This window comes from Nycticebus coucang, chromosome 21 (assembly GCF_027406575.1).
Source record: "Nycticebus coucang isolate mNycCou1 chromosome 21, mNycCou1.pri, whole genome shotgun sequence".
Taxonomy (NCBI): domain Eukaryota; kingdom Metazoa; phylum Chordata; class Mammalia; order Primates; family Lorisidae; genus Nycticebus; species Nycticebus coucang.
The window spans coordinates 41,993,796-42,017,216 of record NC_069800.1 but is presented as its reverse complement, the minus strand read 5'-3'; the positions used below and the strand labels follow the sequence as shown (position 1 = coordinate 42,017,216).

Sequence of the window (23,421 nt, the reverse complement as noted above, 5' to 3'; positions counted from 1 at the left end):
CTTTCTTTTTTTTTAGTTGAGACATACTCTCACTCTGTTGCCCCAGGTAGAGTACAGTAATGTCACCCTGGCTCACAGCAACCTCAAACTCTTGGGCTCAAGCCATCCTCCTACCTCAGCCTATTCAGTAGTTGTGATTAAAAGTGTGTACCACCACACCCAGTTAATTTTTCTATTTTTAGTAAAGACATGTCTCGCTCTTGCTTAGGCTGATCTTGAACTCCTGAGCTCAAGGGATCCTCCTGCCTCAGACTGCCAAGGTGCTAGGATTTTAGGTGTGAACCACTGCACCTGGACAAATTATGTTTTCTGATTTTTTGCAATAACTCTTTGCAATATGTTAATATTTTTCTTATGCTAAGAGGTAGTCCCACTTTTTCATTTTCCAGATATGGAAACTGGATTTCCAAAAGGGAAAGTGACTTGCCTAAGATTACACAGAGACATGGCAAAACCAGTAACAGAACCATGGGCTTCTGACCACCAGTCCAAGGCTTGCCTCCACTCAGCACAGAGTTGAACGACTCTCAGGTATTGATGTGATCAGAGCACCCTCCAATCTGTATTCACCATTCACCCACAGGAAGACTTGAACACTATGATTCCAAGTGTTCTCCAATTAATATCTTTCCTTTCCTTTCTATCAAACTTGCAAGCAATTCAAGGGAAAGGATTGTGGCTTGATTATTTTGGAATCTCAATTATACGCCCAGTATTATGCCTCAAACTCTTGAGAATAGGAATTTCCCGTAACACCCTGGATTACTATGGGCAAATGCTCAGTGAATGGAATTAATAAATAATCAGCCTCCTTTTTAAGAAAGGAGGAGTTGGGAGAGGCATGGAAGAGAACTAATATTTATCAAGAACTTAATATGTACAAGTCACCATGCTGAGAATGTTCACCTGTATTATCCCACTTAAGCCCCAGAAATCCTTTATGATATTATCAATCTCTGCATTTGAAATCAGGAAATTGAGTCTCAGAGAGGTTAGGCAGCTAACTCTGAGTTTCTTCACCGGTAAATATTCAAGTTTGACATTTCACTGGTATACTATCACCTCCCAGAATCCAATGTCATAAACACAGAGAGGCAAAGCTAGGAAGGAAGAGTCCTAATGCTTTTCAGAGGGTACAAAAGAACATTTCTTTCCCTCATTAGAGAACTAAGAAATCAGTCACAGGAATTGTGATAATGTAAGTCGTGGTTTTATTTGTTCTGTGACTGTGGAAGATGTACATTTTCATCAAGCTAGAAAAAAACAGGGAAAAATAATTACAAGTATTTCAATCTTGCTCATAAAGAGAGACCTATCATTACTAAATCCAGGCAACCTGCAAACACTTATCCACATGAGAGTTTTGAATGGGAGACAAACAGGTAAGCAATAGGATTTGTAATATGGAGAAGGATAATTAGGCCAGTGTGAGTTTCATTACAGGGAAGGGCCCAGACATAAAAAATACTTTGTGCCTGTGCTAAACTGAAAAATGGCCCCCCAAAACCCAGGTCCTAATCTCTGGAACCTGTAAATGTTACCCTATTTGGAAAAAGTGTCATTTGTAATGTGATAAAGGGTCTTAAGATATAACATTATCCTGTATCACCCAGGTGGGTCCTAAATGCAATCACTAATGTCCTTATAAGAAAGAAGCAAAGGGAAATAGTGACACATACCCACAGAGGAGGAGGTGACATGAAGAAAAGAGGCAGAAACTGGGGTGATACAGCCAAAACCAAGGAATACCAATAGTCTTGGAGAAACTGGAACTGATTCTCCTTAGACCTTTTGGAGGGAACACGGCCTCCAAAACTTGATTTTGGCCCTGTGAAACTGATTTCAGGCTTCTGGCCTCCTGACCTGTAAGGGAATAAATTTCTGTTGCTTAAAGCCACCATGTTTGTGTAATTTTTGCAGTAGTCACTAATACAGTGCTCCTGTATTATCCTGCCATCTTGGTTCCCTTCCATCTGGCAGCTCCAAGAAGAATTTCCAAAAACATCCTAATATTTACTATTTCCTTTGCCAGACACTTTAACAAGAAGTTTGCATATAACAGCTTGCTGAATCCTCATAATCCTATTAGGAAGACACTAATGTCTTTCATATTTTACAGATTAGAAAAATGAGACTCAGAGAAAAAAGTGGGGGGGTGTCACACTCTTAATGGGCAATGGAGATAATATTCCAACTCAGGTCAGCCCAAATCTAAAGTTCACACTTTTAGCCTCTGTGCTATCCACATAGTACCTCAGTCTCTTTGGGTGAAGTTGGGGGATTGAATTCTCATATTGACTGATGGCATTTTGAGATGCCTAAGGGATATATTTTTTTCTTTTTCTTTTTTTCTGGATGTTGTTATTATTTGCCTTTTTTTTTTTTTTTACTTTTTTCTTTTCTTTTCTTTCTTTTTAAACCATAGCTGTGTACATTAATGTGATCATGGGGTACAATGTGCTGGTTTTATATACAATTTGAAATATTTTCATCAAACTGGTTAACATAGCCTTCACCGCATTTTCTTAGTTACTGTATTCAGACATTTATACTCTACAATTAGTAAATTTAACATATACCCTTGTAAAATGCACTGTAAATGTGTTCCCACCAATTACCCTCCCTCTACTGTCTGCGCCCCTTCCCTCCCCTCCCTCTCTTCTTTTCCCCTCTTCTTGGGCTATAGTTGGGTTATAGCTTTCATATGAAAGCTATAAATTGGTTTCATAGTAGGGCTGAGTACATGGGATACTTTTTCTTCCATTCTTGAGGTACTTTGCTAAGAAGAATATGTTCCAGCTCCATCCATGTAAACATGAAAGAGGTGAAGTCTCCATCTTTTTTAAGGCTGCATAATATTCCATGGTGTACATATACCACAATTTATTGATCCATTCATGGGTTGATGGGCACTTGGGCTTCTTCCATGACTTAGCAATTATGAATTGGGCTGCAATAAACATTCTGGTGCAAATATACTTGTTATAATGTGGTTTTTGGTCTTCTGGATATATACCTAGTAGAGGAATTGAAGGATCAAATGGCAGGTCTATTTTTAGATCCCTAAGTGATCTCCAAACATCTTTCCAAAAGGAACATATTAATTTGCATTCCCACCAGCAGTGCAGAAGTGTTCCCTCTAAGGGATATTTTCAAGGATGCTGGACCAAAAGAGATGAAGCCTGCCTGCATTCCAGCTGGAGAAATTGAGCTGCCAGTTCTATCTGACTTTTTCAACAAAGAGGAGATGGCCAATCCTAGGATCATAGAAAGCTCAAGTGAAAAAGATTTCTGAGATCCATTTGTTCAAACCCCTCATTTTATAGATGAGGATACTGGACCCAGATGAGAGATTCTTGCCCCACCAGGGTTAATACACAGATTGTATACAAGTGGTAGAGTAGTAATTGATGGAAGCCAAGATCTGACTTCAAATCCAGGGTCAGTACTACCGCATGTCACATTGACCAAAGTGATGGGTGTTGCTATGGTCTAAGGTGCTGACCAAACTCTAAGAATGTGAAAGAAGGGAAATGGGGGAAACGGATCTCAAATCTTTTCAAAGCTATAGTGCATTTCATCTCACCTGGGACACAACAGGGCTGCTGCCACTGAGATAATTCTGAGGATGGGGAGGCCAAGCTTCTGGATTGGGGTAAAAACTGAAGGGTCCATGATAATGTGACCACATCCCAAAGAGGGAGAAGAGGAACATTATGCATTCATGGATTCCTAAAATGGTCAGATTTCAGGAAACCTCAAGAATGGAAGTTTGGGGCAAATAAGAACGTGTTTGGGAAACTCAATTATCTCTAATAACGATAAAGGTTGAACATCTTTCATTCATCCACCTTCACATACGTCCACTCCACAAATACTGAGCCCCTGCTGGTCCCTGCCCTCGCGCTTAATAAGGTGGTTGAAAGAAACAAAGGAGATAATGCATTTTAAATGCTCTACACACTTTTAATACGCAACAAGTGCTTAAAAACCGCTGTTATTATTAAGAGATTAATAACAACAGCAGTAACAGCCACTGTCTTTGAGCCACGTTGATTTATGCTTGGTAAATTACACGTGCCCAGACACTCTTTCCCCGTGTTCCGCCACCCATTGCATTCTGGGGCTTGTAGTCCGGAAGTGAGGCGGTGATTTCCCAGTGCGCAGCCGCAGTGGTGAGGCTCCCCGGAAGAACGCTTTGAGCTCCCAGGATGAGCGGGTGGCAGTGGTGGCTGCTGCTGCGGCGGCGGTGACGGGACTAGAGCTCTATGCCTTTCCAGCTGTTCATTCCGCTAGGCTTCCTGTGCGCGCTGCTCCCTCTGCACCATGGTGCGCCAGGTCCCGACGGCACCGCACCGGATCCCGCCCACTACAGGTGAAGGGGGCTGGGCTCCCGCCCTTGGCTGGGAAATGGGAAGCACGGACTGGGTCCCTTCCCTTTAAGTCCATCCCAGAACCTTTACCCTGACTCGCTCGGACCCCGCCGGTGGGCCCCAGATAGATATCAGCTGGTGATTCCCACTTTCCGCCCTATTTCTTGTTCTTTCCCCCGCCTGGTTTTGAGTTTTGCCCCCATACTTTATTTATTGTCCCCCACTCAGAGAGCGAGTCAAGGCCATGTTCTACCACGCCTACGACAGCTACCTGGAAAATGCCTTTCCTTTCGATGAGCTTCGACCTCTCACCTGTGACGGGCACGACACCTGGGGCAGGTAGTGCGCTGTGAGGGGCCTAGGCGGACGGGTGGGTCAGCAGGGGCTGGTGGCTTCGTCGGTTCAGGAAACTTCGTACTCAAGCCAGGGCCCCGCTCCCCCCATTTCATGCCAGCACCCCCAGCATCCACTCAGCCAATCTGGTGGGCTGGACCTCCGGGCTTGGGCTCAGCCCCAGCAGTAATGGGCAGCAGCTGGAGGGATGTAGGCAAATATCCAGGTGTAACAAGACATCCTGGAGGGGCTCCAAGAGCCCCAAGGAACCCAACCACTTTCTTTTATGGGTGGGCAAACAGGTCCAGTAGGAGGTGTGGCATTCCCCTAAATCTTTGTTCCTGTGATTGAAACACTCATTATCCTCATTTCACTGGCTACTTCTTGTCTGTTATAACTCAGCTCAGTATGTCACCTCCTCAGAATCAGCTTTCCTGACCACCCAGCCCCTTTCAGTCACTCTTACAAGTCACCTGTTTTATTTTCTTTGTAGCACTTCTTACTCTCTGGTACTATCAATCAACTTATTTACTGGTTTATTTTTCTCATTTCCACTAGACAACAAAATCGAGGAGAGCTGGAATTCTCTCTCTTGTTCCTTGCTGTTTGAAAAATAATTGCCTTAGGCGTTGATTGAACACTGTGCTAAGGGTTTTATTGTGTCATCTCCTTAGATTCTCTTACCACTCCTAGGAGTGGTGCCATTATCCCCGTTTTATTAATACAAATGAGAATGCTAAGGACTGAAGAAGTAAACTTAGAACTTGTGCTGGCTGTGTTTTAGCTTGGAAAAAAGTACTTACAAACAAATGGCAAATTCAAGTAGTACAAAATCATATACAATAAAATAACTACAAACTCATATACAATAAATATCTTCCATATGCAAGAACTCTGACCATTAACTTCCCTATGTATATTTCTAAAAATATTCTCAGTTTATACCATTATACTATATATGTGTATCTTTTTAAAATGAACTTATAAAAGATATAGTTTACATATAACAAAATATGCTTGTTTCAAGTGTGTAGTAAGCACCATCAGTCAAGATATAGAACACTCTGTCGCCCTAAAAAGTTCCCTTGTGTCCCTTTATAGTTAACCCATCCGCCACCACTGACCCTAACGACTGCTTATCTGCTTTTTGTCAGTATATGTCTCCTTCTGAAGTTCAAGTAGAAACATATGTGTACTATGTCACCTAATCTGTATCCTATCTTTTTCACCTGATAACATAATTCAGCTATCTTTCCATCAGCACATAGAATGCTTGTTAAAATATTTTTTGTAACTTTATAGTTTTTTTTTTTTTTTTTTGTAGAGACAGAGTCTCACTTTATGGCCCTCAGTAGAGTGCCGTGGCCTCACACAGCTCACAGCAACCTCCAACTCCTGGGCTTAAGTGATTCTCTTGCCTCAGCCTCCCGAGTAGCTGGGACTACAGGCACCCGCCACAACGCCCGGCTATTTTTTGGTTGCAGTTTGGCTGGGGCCGGGTTTGAACCCGCCACCCTCGGTATATGGGGCTGGCGCCTTACCGACTGAGCCACAGGTACTGCCCGTAACTTCATAGTTTTGCATTGTTTTTACCTCAGTGGTAAAAACGATATTCAGTGGGTGGACATTTGGGTTATCTCCAGCCTTTTGCTGTTCTAAGCAGTAATGCCACAAGCGTTCTCGAACTACTCTGGGTGCTGTAGGGTAAATTCCTAGATGTAGAATTGCTGAAAGACCTGTGTTCTTGGTCCGGCGCCTGTAGCTCAGCGGCTAGGGTGCCAGCCACATATACTGGAGCTGGCGGGTTCAAACCCAACCCTGGCCTGCCAAACAACAATGACAACTACAACCAAAAAAATAGCTGGGCATTGTGGCAGGCACCTGTAGTCCCAGCTACTTGGGAGGCTGAGGCAAGAGAATTGCTTAAGCCCAAAGTTTGGGGTTGCTGTGAGCTGTGATGCCATAGCACTCTACTGAGGGTGACATAGTGAGACTCTATTTCAAAAAAAAAAAAAGAAAGAAAGACCTGTGCACTTAGCTACAGTCTTATGTTGCCTCCATAGCAGAGAAGAATGCCAGAGAATACAAGTGATGTGTTTAATTACAATTGAGCTACTTCAGCCCACCCTCCCAGATGCATTAAGTAAGCAGGTCAGAGGATCCTAGCAATTTTTGCTATGGCTTCTCTGTTGTGACTGTAAGCGGAACTGGCAAAGGCATCACTGTGCCTCACTTCGTTTGGGGGAAATTTGATCTAGGGCAGCCATATTGTCTGGTGTTTGGTTTTCTTACTAAGCAGCTGGAATTTCTGTCTTTTTACAGTTTTTCTCTGACTCTAATTGATGCTTTGGATACCTTGCTGGTAAGTATCTCATCTATTCTGTTTCCTTCTCACCATTGCATAACCAACAGTCTTCCTCTTTTGGCAGCTTGACTGTGGGTGAAAAATGAATTCCTCTCTGAGGCCTTTGGTTTTCATCTCATGATGATTCTGAACCATCGGGCTCTGTTGCCTAGCTAGATGGAGAAAATGATAAATTCCAACTTATTCAGGTTCATTTATTTAGCGAACATTTATAGAGGATCTGGTAAGTACAGGGAACTATTATAGGCTTGTATAACCGTGTGGGATACAGAGACTTTGACATCCTCCTATTTTTAGAGGCTTACATGTTAATGGCCAAGTTTATTGATAACTACAGGAATGATTGTGGGAGAAAGGTGATTGCTCAAGGGAAAATTGAGGTGCTAAAATTAGAAGAAAAAGTATGAAGATTACATTTGGCTGATGATTTTTAAAAAGAGGGTTTATTTTCTCAAGTAAAAGAAAGCCTGGAGGTAATTTCTAGCATTGGGTCAGCAACTCAACTCTGCCATCAGAAACCTGGCTCTTTGTAGCTTTACATTAGAATTTTGGCTTTTGCTCTCCTGCTTAGTACCTCATGGTTTAAAATAGCTGCCACAGTTCTAGAAATTGAGTCTGTATTCAAGGAAGCAAAAGTAAAAGCCATGTCAGCTGTGTTTGTCCTTTTTTATTAGGAAAGCAGAAGCATTTCTGGAAGTGTCCCCGTAGACTTTTCAAGGGTCAGAACTGACTGGGTAACATAATCACCTCTAGCAGCAAAGGAAGCAGAGAAAGCAAGCACTGGATTTCCAGCCTCTATGCTGGGAGGCCACAGGGGTAAAGACGGTCGGGAGTGAATCAGTATGGGCCAACCAAGGTTAAATATGACAAGAGAGATTTAAAAACAACTGATATCCATTGTAAACTCTGACCAAGACTCCTTATGTAGTCAGCATTATTCATCCTCTTAGAGGATGGGGTGGAGAGGTCTCAGGATCCCCCATCAATTTCAGACATGAAATTGGCTACAGAATGACTCTTGAATTGGTAGGGAGGTGATCTCTTCATATTGGGCCTCTGGGTGATTTCTAGCTCTCAGTGTGTTTGTTTGTTTTTATTGAGACAGTCTCACTTTGTCACCCTTGGTAGAATGCCATGGTGTCATAGCACATAGCAACCTCAAACCTTGGGCTCAAATGATCCTCTTTGTCTCAGCCTCCCAAGTAGCTGGGACTACAGGTGCCTTCTACAGTGCCTGGCTATGTTTTAGAGACAGGGTCTTGCTCTTGCTCAGGATGGTCTTGAGCTCCTGAGCTCAGGCAATCCACCGGCTTCAGCCTCCCAGAGTGCTAGGATTATAAGTGTGTGCCACCGTGCCCAGCCTCTCAGTGTTTCCTTATTCTGTCACCAATCCTAGGACAGAAACTGGAAGTCTCGAGTAAGTGAGGATTGCACCAGCATAGGATCCCAGAGTCTGAATTCAGCATCTTCAGTGCCTCGGGCTTCATTGTCAGGTCTCTTTTCCTTCTAGATTTTGGGGAATGTCTCAGAATTCCAAAGAGTAGTTGACGTGCTCCAGGACAATGTGGACTTTGATATCGATGTGAACGCTTCTGTGTTTGAAACTAACATTCGAGGTAAGGGCTATCCTCTAGGGCCTTTGGGAAAAAAAGTGTAGAGTTGCCTCTGTATAAACCAGAAAGAGGTAGATAGGATCTTAAGAGCCTTGCCAGGTCACTTGGCTAAAACCTGTGGTTGACAGAGCTCTTTTTTCCTCTTAGAGGATGGGGTGGAGAGGTCTCAGGATCCCCCATCAATTTCAGACATGAATGTGAACAGGGGGTTAGAGAAAAGACTGGAAAGAAATATGCCAGGATTACTTACATATTTAATATATATTTGGTGCTAGACATACAGTTATGAATAAGAAAGATATAATTTCTGCCTTCATGGAACTTATTTTCTGTCCAATAGAATTTTTTGAAATGATGGAAGTGTTTTATATTTACGTTGACCAGTATGGTAGCCACTGACCACATGGGCTATTGAGCATTTGAAATGAATTTACTGTGACTGAGGAACTGAATTTTTAATTTCATTTAATTTTAATGATTTTAAACTTAAATAGTCTTGTGTAATTGGTGATTATTGTATTGGACAGGGCAAGTCTTTGGAAACACACGTTTCCAAACTTTGCTGCCTGTACGAACTACCTGGGACCTTTTAAAAAATTCACATGTCCAGCTTCCACCCTAAGTTTAATGGATTGTAATCTTCAAGTTGGATCCTAGAATCAATATTTTTAGTAGACTTTCAAAGACTCTTGTGAAGCTACCACATTCCTTTTTTGCAGTAAAACTCTAGGCCACTGGCTTTACCACTGTCACCTCTGGATGGCAGAGTTCTGTTTTCCCCCTTATTTTGTATGTTTTTGGCAATAAAACTTGTGTTCATAAAAGTTTATACATAAAAGTTTAAAAAAGAGAAGAGAACAGAGGGACATTTGGTTCCTGCATCTTACAACTTCTGAGTCTGATTTGTCATCTGTAATTGAAAGTCATCCTCATCTTTGATATGAATAATTTTTACCAGCTTTCTTTTGGTTAATATTTGCCCAGGGAATCTTTTTCTACCCTTTTACTTTCAATCTTTGTAATCTATGATTAGATATATCTTTTATAAATAGTTATTTTATCAATTCTGACTTTTTTTTCTTCTAGCTGAGGAATTTGATCCATTTACATTTACTGTAGAGTGCTGTGCATCAGCCTAGCTCACAGCAACCTCACACTCCTGGGTTCAAGCAATCCTCCTGCCTCAGCCTCCAAGTAGCTGGGACTATAGGTGCCTGTGATCGTACCTTGCTAATTTTTCTATTTTTAGTAGAGACAAGGTCTTGCTCTTGCTCAGGCTGGTCTTGAACTCCTGAGCTTGAGCTATCTTCTGGCTTTGGCCTCCCAGAATGTTAGGATTATAGGTGTGAGCCTCTTTAATTCGGGGTATTCAACCTTTTTTCTTTTCTGCTGACATTAGAAGAATAAGAGTTGACTTGGGCCACCCAGTAAACACACAAACACTGTGGAAAGCTGATGAGCAAAAACGAAGTCCGTGCATACTTTTCATGAGATTAGACACCACAGATAAACAAAAAAAATCCTCACAAAATCAGCACACAGCCCAAGGCTGCTGGTTGCACACCCATGCTGCACATAATTATTTTCTATTCTGTTTGATCATTTCAATACCTGGAATTAGTAGATCTTGTTCTGTCATTCTACTGGCTCTTAGTCATAATGCTTTGTTTCCTTGTATGTTTTGTGATTTTTTTAAACCTGTATGCTCATTTACTAGTCTTTATCTGTGGGATTGATTGAGAAGGGATTGAAGGTGAATTCTTCCAGATACCTTTATGTTTACTTCTGCCATGTGGCTTGGAGGCACTACCACCAAAGCCCACATTATGCTCAAGTTACAAGGTTTCTAAACTATTTTGGTAGTGTACATTCAGACAATAAAACTTTTCTTTTTTTTTTTTTTTGGCCGGGGCTGGGTTTGAACCCGCCACCTCCGGCATATGGGACTGGCGCCCTACTCCTTGAGCCACAGGCGCTGCCCAAAACTTTTATATATAGAGTCTCATTTTGTTGCCCTTGGTAGAGTGCTATGGCATCATAGCTCACAGCAACCTCAAACTCTTGGATTCAAGTGATCCTCTTGCCTCAGCCTCCCGAGTAGCTGGGACTACTGGCTCCTGCCACAATGCCTGGCTGTTTAGAGATGAGGTCTCGCTGTTGCTCAAGCTGGTCTTGAACACCTGAGTTCAAGCAATACATCCACTTCAGCCTCCCAGAATGCCAGGATTATAGGCATGAGCCACCGCACCCAGCCCCTCAGACAGTAAAACTTAATAAATACCAGCTTATAGTTATTAATTCTCAGGAAAATTTTTTTCTTCATCCCTTTGGCACCAAAATTTGAGGCATGCAGTTGTCCCTACTGTACACTAGAGGAATTATGTAGTGTTTATATTTAATTCATCCTTACACAGAATATATGATTCTTTCCCAACTTTATGTAGAGACCTTCTTTCCAATTCCCACTTGAGGCAGTCCTGCCTTTGTTTCCTAATCTCCGTCTTAGAAGGAGGGGATGATGGAAACTTAAGGTCACCAGTTGTTTTCAGTGACAGGGCCATTTAGGATGTCTATTTAGCCATATTTCCTCCAGATATAAGACCTTTGGGTCTGTTTGTAGGTTCTAAGTATTGCATAATGAATTGCAATAGATAAATTAGTAAAATGAGGATAATAATTACTCCTTCCCCCAGATGTGAAAGGTGATGGGGAGACAAAGTAAGTGAACGTGGACTTTGGAATCAGACAGACCCAGCCCTACCACCTACTAGATGGGTGACCAGGCCAAGGCACTTTACTTCCTGAGCCTCACTCTTTGCATCAGAGGAGGAGGCAGTAGTACCTAGTGCTTGGTATACCATAGGGACTTAAAAATCATAGCTATTATTCTTGGGATCCACCAAAAGAAAGAACTGTAAACTCGACACTCTGCAAATATATGGGATTAAGGGACTCTTCTTTTAGTAGGTGGCTCTAGGACCTTCCCAGTGAGTGTCCCCAATAGAGCGTTAAGCAAAGTGTTTAGTTTTAATTTGCACAAGGGCAAGCCTGGTCCTTGGGACTGTGACAGTTGTTCTTTGTACCATCTGCAGTGGTAGGAGGCCTCCTTTCTGCTCATCTGCTATCGAAGAAGGCTGGTGTTGAAGTGGAGGCTGGATGGCCCTGTTCTGGACCTCTCCTGAGGATGGCTGAGGAGGCAGCTCGGAAACTCCTGCCAGGTAAGACCCACTCTGAGATGATGGAGAGATGAAGCTCAGTAGGGCCTGCTTCCTTGGCTGAAGATGAGAGTGGCAAGGCTGAAATGGTTCCTTATGTTTCTCACTCAAATACTTGGTATTCCTACCCATACGCACCTACCATGGAAAGAGCCTGGGCATTTAAGGGGCTACTGTGGCCCTGGCCTAGGATGGATGAGCTGACCTTGTTGTTTGCAGTGGTAGACTAAAGGCTAGCTTGGCAGGTTGGGGCCTTTGCCCTCATTTTGAATGAGCCCCTTTGTCCCCTCCTGGGACTAATATGATTCCACTGCAAGAATAATAGAAACCTAGGAAAAAGGCTTGGTGTGAGTACAAGGTGCCCTGGATTCTAGACTTGCCTCTGCCAGCCAACATCTTGACAAAGCCGTTTTTCTTCTCCACAATCCAGTTTCTTCATCCATCCCATGGGGCTTCATAATTTCCCCTTCCCTACCATGCTGAGTTTTGAGGAGGCTAAAATGAGGTCAGTAAGGAGAAACTGCTCAGAGAACCTCAAATACTATTGCAACGAGAGGGATTTGTTTCGTGGCTAAGTTGCATCCAAGCCTGTAGGCCACACCTCTGTGGTGTTGTCCAGCGGGACAGTAAGGCCTGGCACAGGCGCATCAGCAGGACACCGTGTTCCCTGCAGGGTGTGGCAGAGGCTCTGAGGGCCACTCGTATACACACACGTCACCATGTGCTTCCTGCCAGCCTCTCAGCCTTCTTCCTCATTTGTCCTCCTCACACAGCACTGGCCTCTCATCCTTGGGGTGAGCTGAGGAGAGCAAGAGAGCCAGTTCGGGTCTTGCTCATGCAAACGTCATGTCCTGTGTGATTTATCCCTAGTGGAAACTCTGCCTGGCTGCTTATTTATTTATTTATATACTTATTTATTTAGGTCATTTAAGAAAAGGTCAAAATATAGGATTCCGTCACTCCCCTTCTTTTTAATACCGCCTGAATTTTCCGAGATACTCCTTAGAGCCCTTCCAGGTGGTGACTTGCATTCTCCTTGCTTGCCACCCCCCAGTGCCTGCCAGAGAACAAGTTTTTTTTGTCTCTAGCAGACAAAGTTGCTGGACTCTGTGGTTTTGGAAATTTGAACAACTTTATTCCATTTGGTGACACACAGGCTGCTCTGGAGTTGTTTGACCTTTTGGCATAGAGAGGAAATCTCTGCCCCTGGCTGGTTGTTTGGGTTCTTGTCTTGACTCAGGAGGTAGGAGGGTGGGGTGGGCAGAGGATTGGTCTGGAGTTCAGGGCGGCCACACGGCAGGTGTTTTCATCTCAGCTCTATTTTGTCTATATGAGCGTTGGAAGAAGAACTTACTAGGTTTTCCCTAGTTGTAAGTTGAGGTTTGGACTGTGTCAATGGCTTTAGTGGTTTACATCATTTTTTTTTTCTTTTTGAATAACTTAGCCCCTGAACTCTGTGTTTAAAGCAGGGGTCTCAGGGTCTCTCTGGTTCTTCTGGGACTGCTTAGGATCTGCAGATATGTTTTTTTTGGCCAGAAGGCTGTTTCTGAAAGCCTGAGAACGGCTTCATACAAGGCATGCTTTCCTCATGTGCCACAGGCCCCGCCACTCTGGGAGCTTACATCCTGACTCACACAAAGCCACCTGCCTGGCCTCCAAAGGTACAGAGTAAGAGAAAAGCTAGCTAAAGTGAGTGAGTGTGCAATGTGACAACTTGGAGCATAGCCCATTCCGTGACCCTCATCAGGGCAGGAGTCTGAGGGTCATGTAGAGCAGTGTTTGACAGCATCTGGGTTAGGTGGCTGCTGAGGGCCTCCAGGTATGACATCTATGCTTCTCTGGCTCAGACTCTAGCAGATCACCCAGGAGAAGAAGAAGAGAGTGCTACCTAAGGTCTCAGGCTTTGAGCCTGTATTAAACTTTTCCTACCCCCCCACTCCTGTCTGGGGTCATAATTTTTTGATTGTTCAGCCTTTCAGACCCCCACTGGCATGCCATATGGAACGGTGAACTTGCTTCATGGTGTGAACCCTGGAGAGACCCCTGTCACATGTACAGCAGGGATTGGGACCTTCATTGTGGAATTTGCCACCCTGAGCAGCCTCACTGGTGACCCCGTGTTCGAAGATGTGGCCAGAGTGGCCCTGATGCGCCTCTGGGAGAGCCGGTCAGATATTGGGCTGGTAGGTTGGCTACCGCCCTTCCTGTTTGAGTCAAATGTGCCACCTTGGTCCCTGCTTATGAGGCCCAGCACTCTGAGCAAGAAACGTGCAGTTCAGCCCAGGGAATCGTAGGATGACCTTGGGAGTAGTGCAAGATTTGGGTTCAGGACACTAGAAGTAGGCCGAGCCCCCAGTTCAAGTTTGACACAGAGGGAAAAGGCCTGGGAGCACATTTTCTGGGAGGAATTAGGGCGTGTGTTAAGTTTTGACCCCTTTAGAGTCTCTGATTTTTAGGGAGTCGTGGCCCTGACTCAGACTCACTTAGTGACCTTAGGTCATGAGCTCATCTGGCTTTCATTCTTCATGTCTGTCTGTATTTGTAAGACAGCGTTTCCAGTTCTGAGAGATGCTGAATGGATAGTCTATGGAAAAATGATTCTGGGCCAATTAAGGGAGGGCACACATAATATCTTATTTTTAGAGAGCTACCATGAACATGAGCAGATAAAGGGTGTGAAATCCTGAAGTAAAGAAATCTGTCTTAATTTTACTTATCTCAACATTTTCCAAACTGGTGAGACCCCAAAGCTTCCCTTTCTTCTCCAATACCTGTGACCCAGGGAAACTGAACACATTTGGGGCCAGGTGATATCTAGGTTGCTTTCAGCTTCTAATCAGGATCATCCAATAAGACTAACAGTAATCGAGCCAAAGCTATCCAGGAAATAACACTGGGGTTAGTCAGAGCTAGATTCAAGCCCAGGCCTTGCTATATGAAACTATGTGACTCTGAGCTAGTTGCTCAACTTCTCTGGTTCACTTACTTTAGCAGTAACATTAATGTATTAATACCTACTTTGCTGAGTCATTAGGACTTAGGGAGACTGTGTTGAAAGCGATTAAGGTCAAGGCACATTTTATACAAAGTCTGGTGCGAACTTCACTTAAAAAGTGAAGCTTGCATGAAGGATCCTTGAAAATTCCTTAAGAAGGTGTCACTCTGGAGAACTATAGCCGGTCCCTGAGTGGTTGCAATGCAGGTAGGTTTTCCTCCGGCACTGGAACCGTAGTAGACTCTGTTGGGCTCCTGCCCATTCCTCTCAATCTTTACCACTCCCAGGCACTCAGGCCTGTCTTCCAACTGCCGTCACTTGTGGCTCTTTTCCCGTGAGCCTTCTCTGGTACTCAGAGCCTGCTCTGCTTGCCTTTGACTGGAAGTCAGTACTTACTGCCACCTACAAGCAGTTGTCACCCAGTGACAGATACTGATGGGAGTTTGTGTATAAACACTGGAGATCCCCACCCCTTGGGTGGGTGCTTTACGCTGAGTCCCCGTGCCCCCCGTGCTCCCCAGCAGGATTAAACTCCAGTTCCCACCGTGAGCACTGGCTTGTTCGCGCACATCCGAGCTGCCTTCCTTTTCCTGCCTGCCTTTCCCCCTCTACTGGTGTCTCCAAGGACTCACCTACCACATCAGTTCCTTTCAGGCTTCCTTGCTGAGGGTGTGCTCATGGGGGAGCCCAAACTAACACCACACAGTTAGCTATTTCTTTGAGTACCAGATGAAGTTATCAGCTTCTGTGAGAGTTGAAGTTATATGAAATACATCTCTGCATTTAAATCTTCAAACATTTATTTTAAAAAGGCTTTACAGTCATGTTTTCAAAATCATAAAAAGAATTCTGACATTGGTGAAGTCCCCTTTGGCTCCTGTCCCCCAGCTGTCTAGTTCTTCTCTTAAGAAGCAACTGCACCAGACTGAGCAAGAGCGACACCCTATCTCTAAAAAATAGAAAAACTAGTTGGGTATAATGGCAGGTGCCTGCAGTCCTGACTGTAGGGGGGCCTGAGGTAAGAGGGTCGCTTGAGCCCAAGAGTTTGAAGTTGCTGTAAACTATGATGACATCACAGCATTCTACAGAGGGCGACAGAGTGAGACTCTATCTCAAGAAAGAAAAAAAAAAGCAATGGTTTTACCAGCTTCTTGGGTATCTTTCTTGAGTTAAATTTTGGAAATATATAGTTTGTCTTGTTTCTTCAGATACTGGGATCACATGCTGAGAAGTTTGAGACAGATTATGGGAACAGCAAGTTCTCATTTCCCATCTTACTCTCAACTCTAGGCAGGACATAAGCACTCCGTATCATTTTCTTTTTCATTTTTTTTCAAGTATGTATAATTAAGTCCTCATAAATGTGCACGAGTGCATCTCCACTGCACAGATGCACACTGGGGGGCCTGCTTTGCATTTAACCAGGCAGTTGGAAGGAGGGGTGGGTAGATCCTTCTTGGGCCATGGGCCCTCCCTCGCAATAATGTTTCTCTCTCCTAGGTCGGCAATCATATCGATGTGCTCACTGGCAAGTGGGTCGCCCAGGATGCAGGCATCGGGGCTGGCGTGGATTCCTACTTTGAGTACTTGGTGAAAGGAGCCATCCTGCTTCAGGATAAGAAGCTCATGGCTATGTTCCTAGGTAAAAAGGGCAGGGGAAGGGGGCTTTCCCCATGAGTTTTGGTGTTGATCTGTAGTTTGTTTATAAACTTATAATTGCTCCCAACTGTTTACAGAATCAGTTCTGAATGCCTGAGTCTGCATTCAAAGCCATTATGGACATGCACTGCCCACTTGATGCCCACTATACATCTTCATGCCTTCCTGCAGGAGCCAACTGAAAGCACACTGTGTTCTCTGTATGTGCCTCTGGATTTCTCGTCTGATGGCCATTGCATGTGGTGCTTTCTTGGCTATAATACCTTTTTTTCTGTTTTCCTAAATTCTGTTCACCTTTCAAAGCCCAGCTATATGTCACACTTTCCCAGGAGGTATCTTGACCCTTCCTCAGAATTTAGAGCCTCCAGCATCTTTCTTTTCTCTTTTTTTTTTTTTTGAGACAGAGTCTCAAGCTTTCGCCCTGGGTACCCTTGGTAGAGTGCTATGGCGTCACAGCTCACAGCAAACTCAAACTCAGGCTTAAGCGATTCTTTTGCCTCAGCCTCCCAAATAGCTGGGACTACATGCACCTGCCACAACACCTGGCTATTTTTTTGTTGTTGTTGTTGCAGTTGTTGTTGTTTTAGCTGGCCCTGGCTGGGTTCCATCTCGCCAGCCTCGGTGTATATTGCCGGCGCCTTACCAACTGAGCCTCAGGCACTGCCTCCAGCATCTTTCTGGTAGTCAGCTTTACCCAATGAGTGTAGAATCCATGCCTTATTCATCCTTGTACTTCCCACAATGCTTTGCCTGAGGTAGGTAATAGAATGACTCCTATTGAATAAATACATCTTACCCTCTAGGCCTTAGACACTAGTACTACTGAGGCATTGTTGGGCATCAAATATTGATTGGTATTATAGCTACAGTAGTCTTTATTTGCAGTTTCACTTTCCGTGGTTTCAGTTACCCTTAGTCAACCAAGGTCCAGAAATAGTTGAGTACAGTCCAGTGAGATATTTTGAAAGACAGAGAGAGACCACATTCACATAACTTTTATCACAGTATGTTGTTATAGTTGTTCTGTTTTATAATTGGTTATTGGTATTACTCTCTTACTGCGCCTACTTTATACATTAAACTTTATCATAGGTATATACATATAGGAAAAAACAGTACAGTTGTGTGTTACTTAATGAGTGGGATATATTCTGAGAAACGCAGTATTAGGTGATTTCTTCCTGGTGTGAACATCGGGGAGTGTACTTACACGTACCTAGGGGGTGTAGCCTACTACACACCTGAGCTGTAGCCTATTGCTCCTAGTCTACAAACCTGTAAGCATGTACTATACTGAATACTGCAGGCGATTATAACACAGTGTACGTATAACAGAACCTCTGTAGTTGACCATTCCTTACGTTGACTTAGTTTTCATAGACCAGACATGCACCACATGTACATATCAGTACAGTAGGCCTAGTTCCTTAGGTTGACCCTTCTGTATGCTGACCAATTTGTTACGGTCCCTTGGATAGTCAACTTATAGAGGTTCTACTGTATTTGTACATCTAAATATATCTAAACATAGACAAGGGACAGTGAAAAAAAATGGTATGAAAGATAAAAAATGGTATTCTTATATAGGGCACTCACCGGGAGTGAAGTTTTGCAGGACTGGAAGTTACTCTAGGTGAGTCAGTGAGCGAGTGGTGAGTGAACATGAAGGCCTAGGACATTACTGTACCCTACTGTAGACTTTATAAACCTTGTACACTTAGGCTGTATTAAATTTATTTTTAATGAATGTGAAGGTCTGGGACATTACTGCACCAGGCCTTCAACATACCATAGACTTTATAAACCTTGTACACTTAGGCTGTACTAAATTTATTAAAATTTTTTTTCATGGGCGGCGCCTGTGGCTCAGTGAGTAGGGCGCCGGCCCCATATGCCGAGGGTGGCGGGTTCAAACCCAGCCCCGGCCAAACTGCAACAAAAAAATAGCCGGGCGTTGTGGCGGGCGCCTGTAGTCCCAGCTGCTCGGGAGGCTGAGGCAAGAGAATCGCGTAAGCCCAAGAGTTAGAGGTTGCTGTGAGCCGTGTGACGCCACGGCACTCTACCCAAGGGCGGTACAATGAGACTCTGTCTCTACAAAAAAAAAAAAAAAAAATTTTTTTTTCACAATAAATTAACTTTGGCTTGCTGTACCTTTTTAACTTTATATCCTGTTTAATTTTTTTTTTTAACTTTTTTTTTGGAGACAGAGTTTTAGGTCTTTCACCCTTGGTAGAGTGCTATCGCATCATAGCTCACAGCAACCTCAACTTCTTGGGCTCAAGTGATTCTCTTGCCTCAGCCTCCTGAGTAGCTGGGACTACAGGCACTGGGGGCTGCAAAACCTAGCTATTTTTAGATATGGGGCCTTGCTTTGGCTCGGGCTGGGACTCCTGAGCTCAACCAGACCACCCACCTTGGCCTCCCAGAGTGGTAGGATTACAGGCACCAGGCCTAACTTTTATTTTTTTTAATTAAATCATAGCTGTGTACATTAATGCAATCGTGGTGTATAATGTGCTGGTTTTATATACAATTTGAAATATTTTCATCAAACTGGTTAACATAGCCTTCACAGCATTTTCTTAGTTATTGTGCAGGCCTAACTTTTTGACTCTTTTTAATAACACATAGCTTAAAGCACAAACACATTGTACAGCTATACAAAAATATTTTCTTTATATCCTTAGTCTATAAACCTTTTTCTATTTTATTTTTTTTTATTTTTTTCAGTTTTTGGCCGGGGCTGGGTTTGAACCCTCCACCTCCGGCATATGGGACTGGCGCCCTACTCCTTTGAGCCATAGGCGCCACCCTATTTAAATTTTTTTTTAACCTTTTTAATTTTTTTGTTAAAAAGTAAGATACAGACACACACTAGCCCAGGCCAGTGCAGGGTTAGGATCATTAATATCACTGTCTTCTGCCTTTACCTCTTAGCCCACTTGAAGGTCCTCAGGGGCACTAACATGCCTGGAGCTGTCGTCTTCTTTGATAACAATGCCTTCTTCTGAAACAGTTCCTGAAGGACCTGCCTGAGGCTGTTTTATAGTTAACTGTACTAAAATAAGTTAAAAGTCTAGTATAGTTAAATGTGGTTATTGAAAACCAAATAGCTGCCTCCTAACAATTGTTATTTAGGGAGGAAAAAAATACTAAATTTTGAATTGTGTGTGTAGGCTCCCCAACAAACAGTTTTGTTTTCCACACTAGTCAGTGACTTAACATAAATTGTAAATGTTTGTAAAGGGTTAATTGTCCCACTTCAAATTGTATGAAATAATTCCATCCACTTATGGAGGAGGAGGATGTGAAGAGGTAGAAGGTGGGCACTAGTTCATATGTCTGTGAGTCAGTAAAGACTGAAGTCCCATGTTGAGTTGGTTATTTTGATACAATAAATATCTTTGAAGTAAAACCATTCTATTAACTGGAAGATCACAGGATATATCCATCACATTTTTTCAGTACAGATAGTTTTGTTGTGGCACAAATAGGTTAAAATTATACTATATGGTAATTGCATTTAGGTTTTAAAGAAAAGAATATAGAGAAATCTATGCAATACATAGTTTGTCCGGATTAGTTTTCATTTGGGGAAGGAAGTTCTGCATTATTTCCAAAGCAGTTTACCTATCAATTGAAAGTCCTCCAAAAAGAGAACTATTGGGAAACAATGGTGTGTGGTGGTGGAAAAGAACAGCTCCCTCAGCTTTTTGGAGGGAATAACTAAAAATACTTATGTGGCTCGGTTTACTTGGTGCAGTGAAGAATTAAACTCTCCAATTTTTTTTTGTTGTTGTTGTTGAGACAGAGTCCCACCCTATGTCCTGAGCAGAGTGCAATGGTGTCAGAGCTCACTGCAACTTCAGACTTGGGCTAAGGGCATCTCACTGCCTCAGCCTCTGGAAGCCGCTGGGATTACAGGCACTCGCTGCAGTGCCTGGCTGGGTTTTTCCATTTTTTAAGGAGTCAGGGGTCTCACTCTCGCTCAGGCAAATCTCGAACTCCTGAGCTCAAGCAATTCTCCCTCCTCAGCCTCCCACAGGGCTGGGATTACAGGCGTGAGCCACCACGCCTGGCTAAACTCGCCAATTTTAACATTGCTGTTACATCTGAAATAAACTTATGTGATGTTCTGGTAAAAAAAAAAAAGTTCTAATATAGTAAATAAATACTGCAACATAGCCTTTTATTATCATTATCAAGTATTGCATGCTATACATAATTATACGTGCTATACTTTTTTAGTTTATTTTTTTTTATTTGTTCTTTTTGTTTCAGGTTAATGTGAGGGTACAAGGAAGTAGGTTATAATGTTTGCGTTTGTTAGGTAGAGTCCATGTTGTAGTTATGTCCTGTACCCAAGAGGTGTACCACCTACCCTTACATAGTGCCCACTAAGTGGGAGCTATGTACTATACCTTTATATGGCTGGCGGGGCATTAGGTTCGTTTATACTAGTATTACCACAGACACATGAGTACCATATTACATGTTGTACCATGAGTACAATAGCTTTAAAAAGTTTGCCCAATAATCGACACTCTTCAGATTTTTAATAGCAAAGAATGTTACTTGTGCAAGTCAGAATTTGATACCAATTAAATGGTGGCAGCTTTGCCAATAAACAGGAATATGTTCTTCCATGGCTTCCAGATCTCATTCTTGCTCAGGCTGGTTTTGAACTCCTAAACTCAACTGATTCTCCTGCCTCTACCTCTGCCTGTTAGGATTTCAGCCATGAGCCACTGCCCCTTGGCTGGTTTTACTTAACAGTTGCATGTATTCTGTTGACTAGATACACAGTTCGCCCTCTGTATCTGCAGATTTCATATCTACGGATTCAGCCAACCACTGATCAAAAATAATTTGGAGCAGTGGCTCAGGCCTGTAATTCTAGCAGTCTGGGAAACAGAGGCGGGTGGTTGCTTGAGCTCAAGAATTTTGAGACCAGCCTGAGCAAGAGTAAGACCCTATCACTACTAAACATAGAAAAACTGAGGCAAGAGGATGGCTTGAGCCCAGGAGTTTGAGGTTGCTTTGAGCTATGATGCCACAGCACTCTACTGAGGGTGACAAAGTAAAACTCTTATCTCAAAAAAAAAAAAAAAAATTAGGGTCGGGTTTGAACCCGCCACCCTCAGTATATGGGGCCAGCGCCCTACCCACTGAACCACAGGCACCGCCCTACATGTGTATTTTGTACTTTTTTTATTTAGGTAATTTTTTTGTGCATATTTATTACGTATTGCCTTAGTGTTGGGGATTCTGCAGTGAACCAAGTAAAACACCAGGCCTCATGGGTTTATGGTCTAGGGAAGTGGTGTGAAGTATAAATTCAGTTCCTACTAGAGTGTAAGCTTTAGGAGGCTATATTTTGTCGTGTTTACGACCTCATAGGTTGCTAGTAGGTGCTCAGCAAATGTTTGTTGCGTAAATAAATGACCGAACAATCCCACAAGGTATGTAACATTACTTTCCCCATTTTACAGATAATAGAACTAAATCTTGAGAGGGAAAAACTTGCCTGGGGTCAGTTAACAAATGGTAAAGTCAAGGCTGGAATTTGGGTCTGAAGTTGGATGCTAGAGTCCATGTTCCTTTCATCTGCTTGCCTCACTGCATCCTAGTCTGCTTTGAGGTTAGGCTGTCCTATGAAGATTTTTTCACAAGCATAAATCCTTGCTCTGCTCTCAAGGCCTCCTTTTATCTCCTTGATCCACTCACGTGTCTGTTATCCCCTCTCTCCACTGCAGAGTATAACAAAGCCATTCGGAATTACACCCGCTTTGATGACTGGTACCTGTGGGTGCAGATGTACAAGGGGACTGTGTCCATGCCAGTGTTCCAGTCCTTGGAGGCCTACTGGCCTGGTCTTCAGGTAAGAACATTCAAAGAGGGTGACCATTTTTCTATGCAACCAACAAAGCAAGCTCATCAAATAAGGTACTTGAGTTGCTTGTGTACATTTTTTGGAGGGTTGGGGATGGAAGAAAGACCTAGAGTGAATTAGGCAGATTTAAGATTCTGCCAAACTGAATTTTCCAAGGGGAACTTTAAGGTTTCTGGAACTGAGCTTCCAGTTTGCCATGGAATGTTGTACTACTCAACACACTGTTAACTGGCGGTTTTATGCAGGAACTATCTGTGTTACCAGGTAACTTGTAACTAGTCAACAGTGTGTTAAAATAAAACATCTTTCCAGGCTGGGCAGGAGCAGCCCTGCAATAGCAGTTTCTCTACTGGGCATTTCTGTCCAATCTCATTTTTAACAACATGTGTGAACAGGGATGGTGAGTGGCCTATGCTACTCTGCCGCCATCATTATTTTTTTCATTATGTGATCTATCTGGAAGAGTTGCACCTGGAAGGGATCTTAAGCCTGTCTAATCTACCCCCTACATGTTTCAAAATATTACATGAACCAAAATGTGTATGTAATCAGGTGGGTTTTTTTGTTTGTTTAAGAAAAGGTAATAACATGTAGGTAGTAGTAAATTTTAAAAACACAGAATGGAATATGGTGAAAAGTCAGTCTTGGGGGCCCACCCTCAGACCTTCTTTCCAGTCCAGCCTCTACTGTCAGTTTTCTGTATATTCTTCCAGAATGCCAATTCATAAATATATGTATATTGATACCCCCTTTTTTCTTTTCTTTTAGAGACAGAGTCTCACTACATCACCCTCAGTAGAGTGCCGTGGCGTTACAGCTCACAGCAACCTCCAACTCCTGGGCTTAGGCGATTCTCTTGCCTCAGCCTCCTGAGTAACTGGGACTATAGGTGCCCTCCAGAACACCCAGCTATTTTTTTTTCTTTTTCTTTTTTTTTTTTATTATTAAATCATAGCTGTGTACATTAGTGCAATC

The 23,421-nt window shown here is 43.1% G+C and overlaps 1 protein-coding gene and 1 non-coding gene across 4 annotated transcripts in view; one reads left to right on the top strand and one right to left on the bottom strand.

Moving 5' to 3' along the window:
• Positions 1 to 4,178: 4,178 nt before the first annotated feature.
• Positions 4,179 to 23,421, top strand: part of EDEM2 (ER degradation enhancing alpha-mannosidase like protein 2) — a 37,932-nt gene continuing 18,689 nt past the window's right edge. The window contains exons 1-8 of one of the 3 annotated variants that reach the window (XM_053573933.1): positions 4,179 to 4,375; positions 4,602 to 4,712; positions 7,029 to 7,068; positions 8,582 to 8,687; positions 11,777 to 11,902; positions 13,871 to 14,082; positions 16,395 to 16,536; positions 22,310 to 22,434. In XM_053573933.1, coding sequence (XP_053429908.1) covers positions 4,269 to 4,375; positions 4,602 to 4,712; positions 7,029 to 7,068; positions 8,582 to 8,687; positions 11,777 to 11,902; positions 13,871 to 14,082; positions 16,395 to 16,536; positions 22,310 to 22,434 — 969 coding nt within the window. In that variant the 5' untranslated portion in view covers positions 4,179 to 4,268. The remainder of the gene's footprint in view (positions 4,376 to 4,601; positions 4,713 to 7,028; positions 7,069 to 8,581; positions 8,688 to 11,776; positions 11,903 to 13,870; positions 14,083 to 16,394; positions 16,537 to 22,309; positions 22,435 to 23,421) is intronic. The other 2 variants (XM_053573934.1, XM_053573935.1) reach the window with 2 other exon arrangements.
• Positions 21,120 to 21,211, bottom strand: LOC128574366 (small nucleolar RNA SNORA24). Its single transcript, XR_008376738.1, has one exon. It is a non-coding gene; the product is annotated as a small nucleolar RNA SNORA24 (small nucleolar RNA).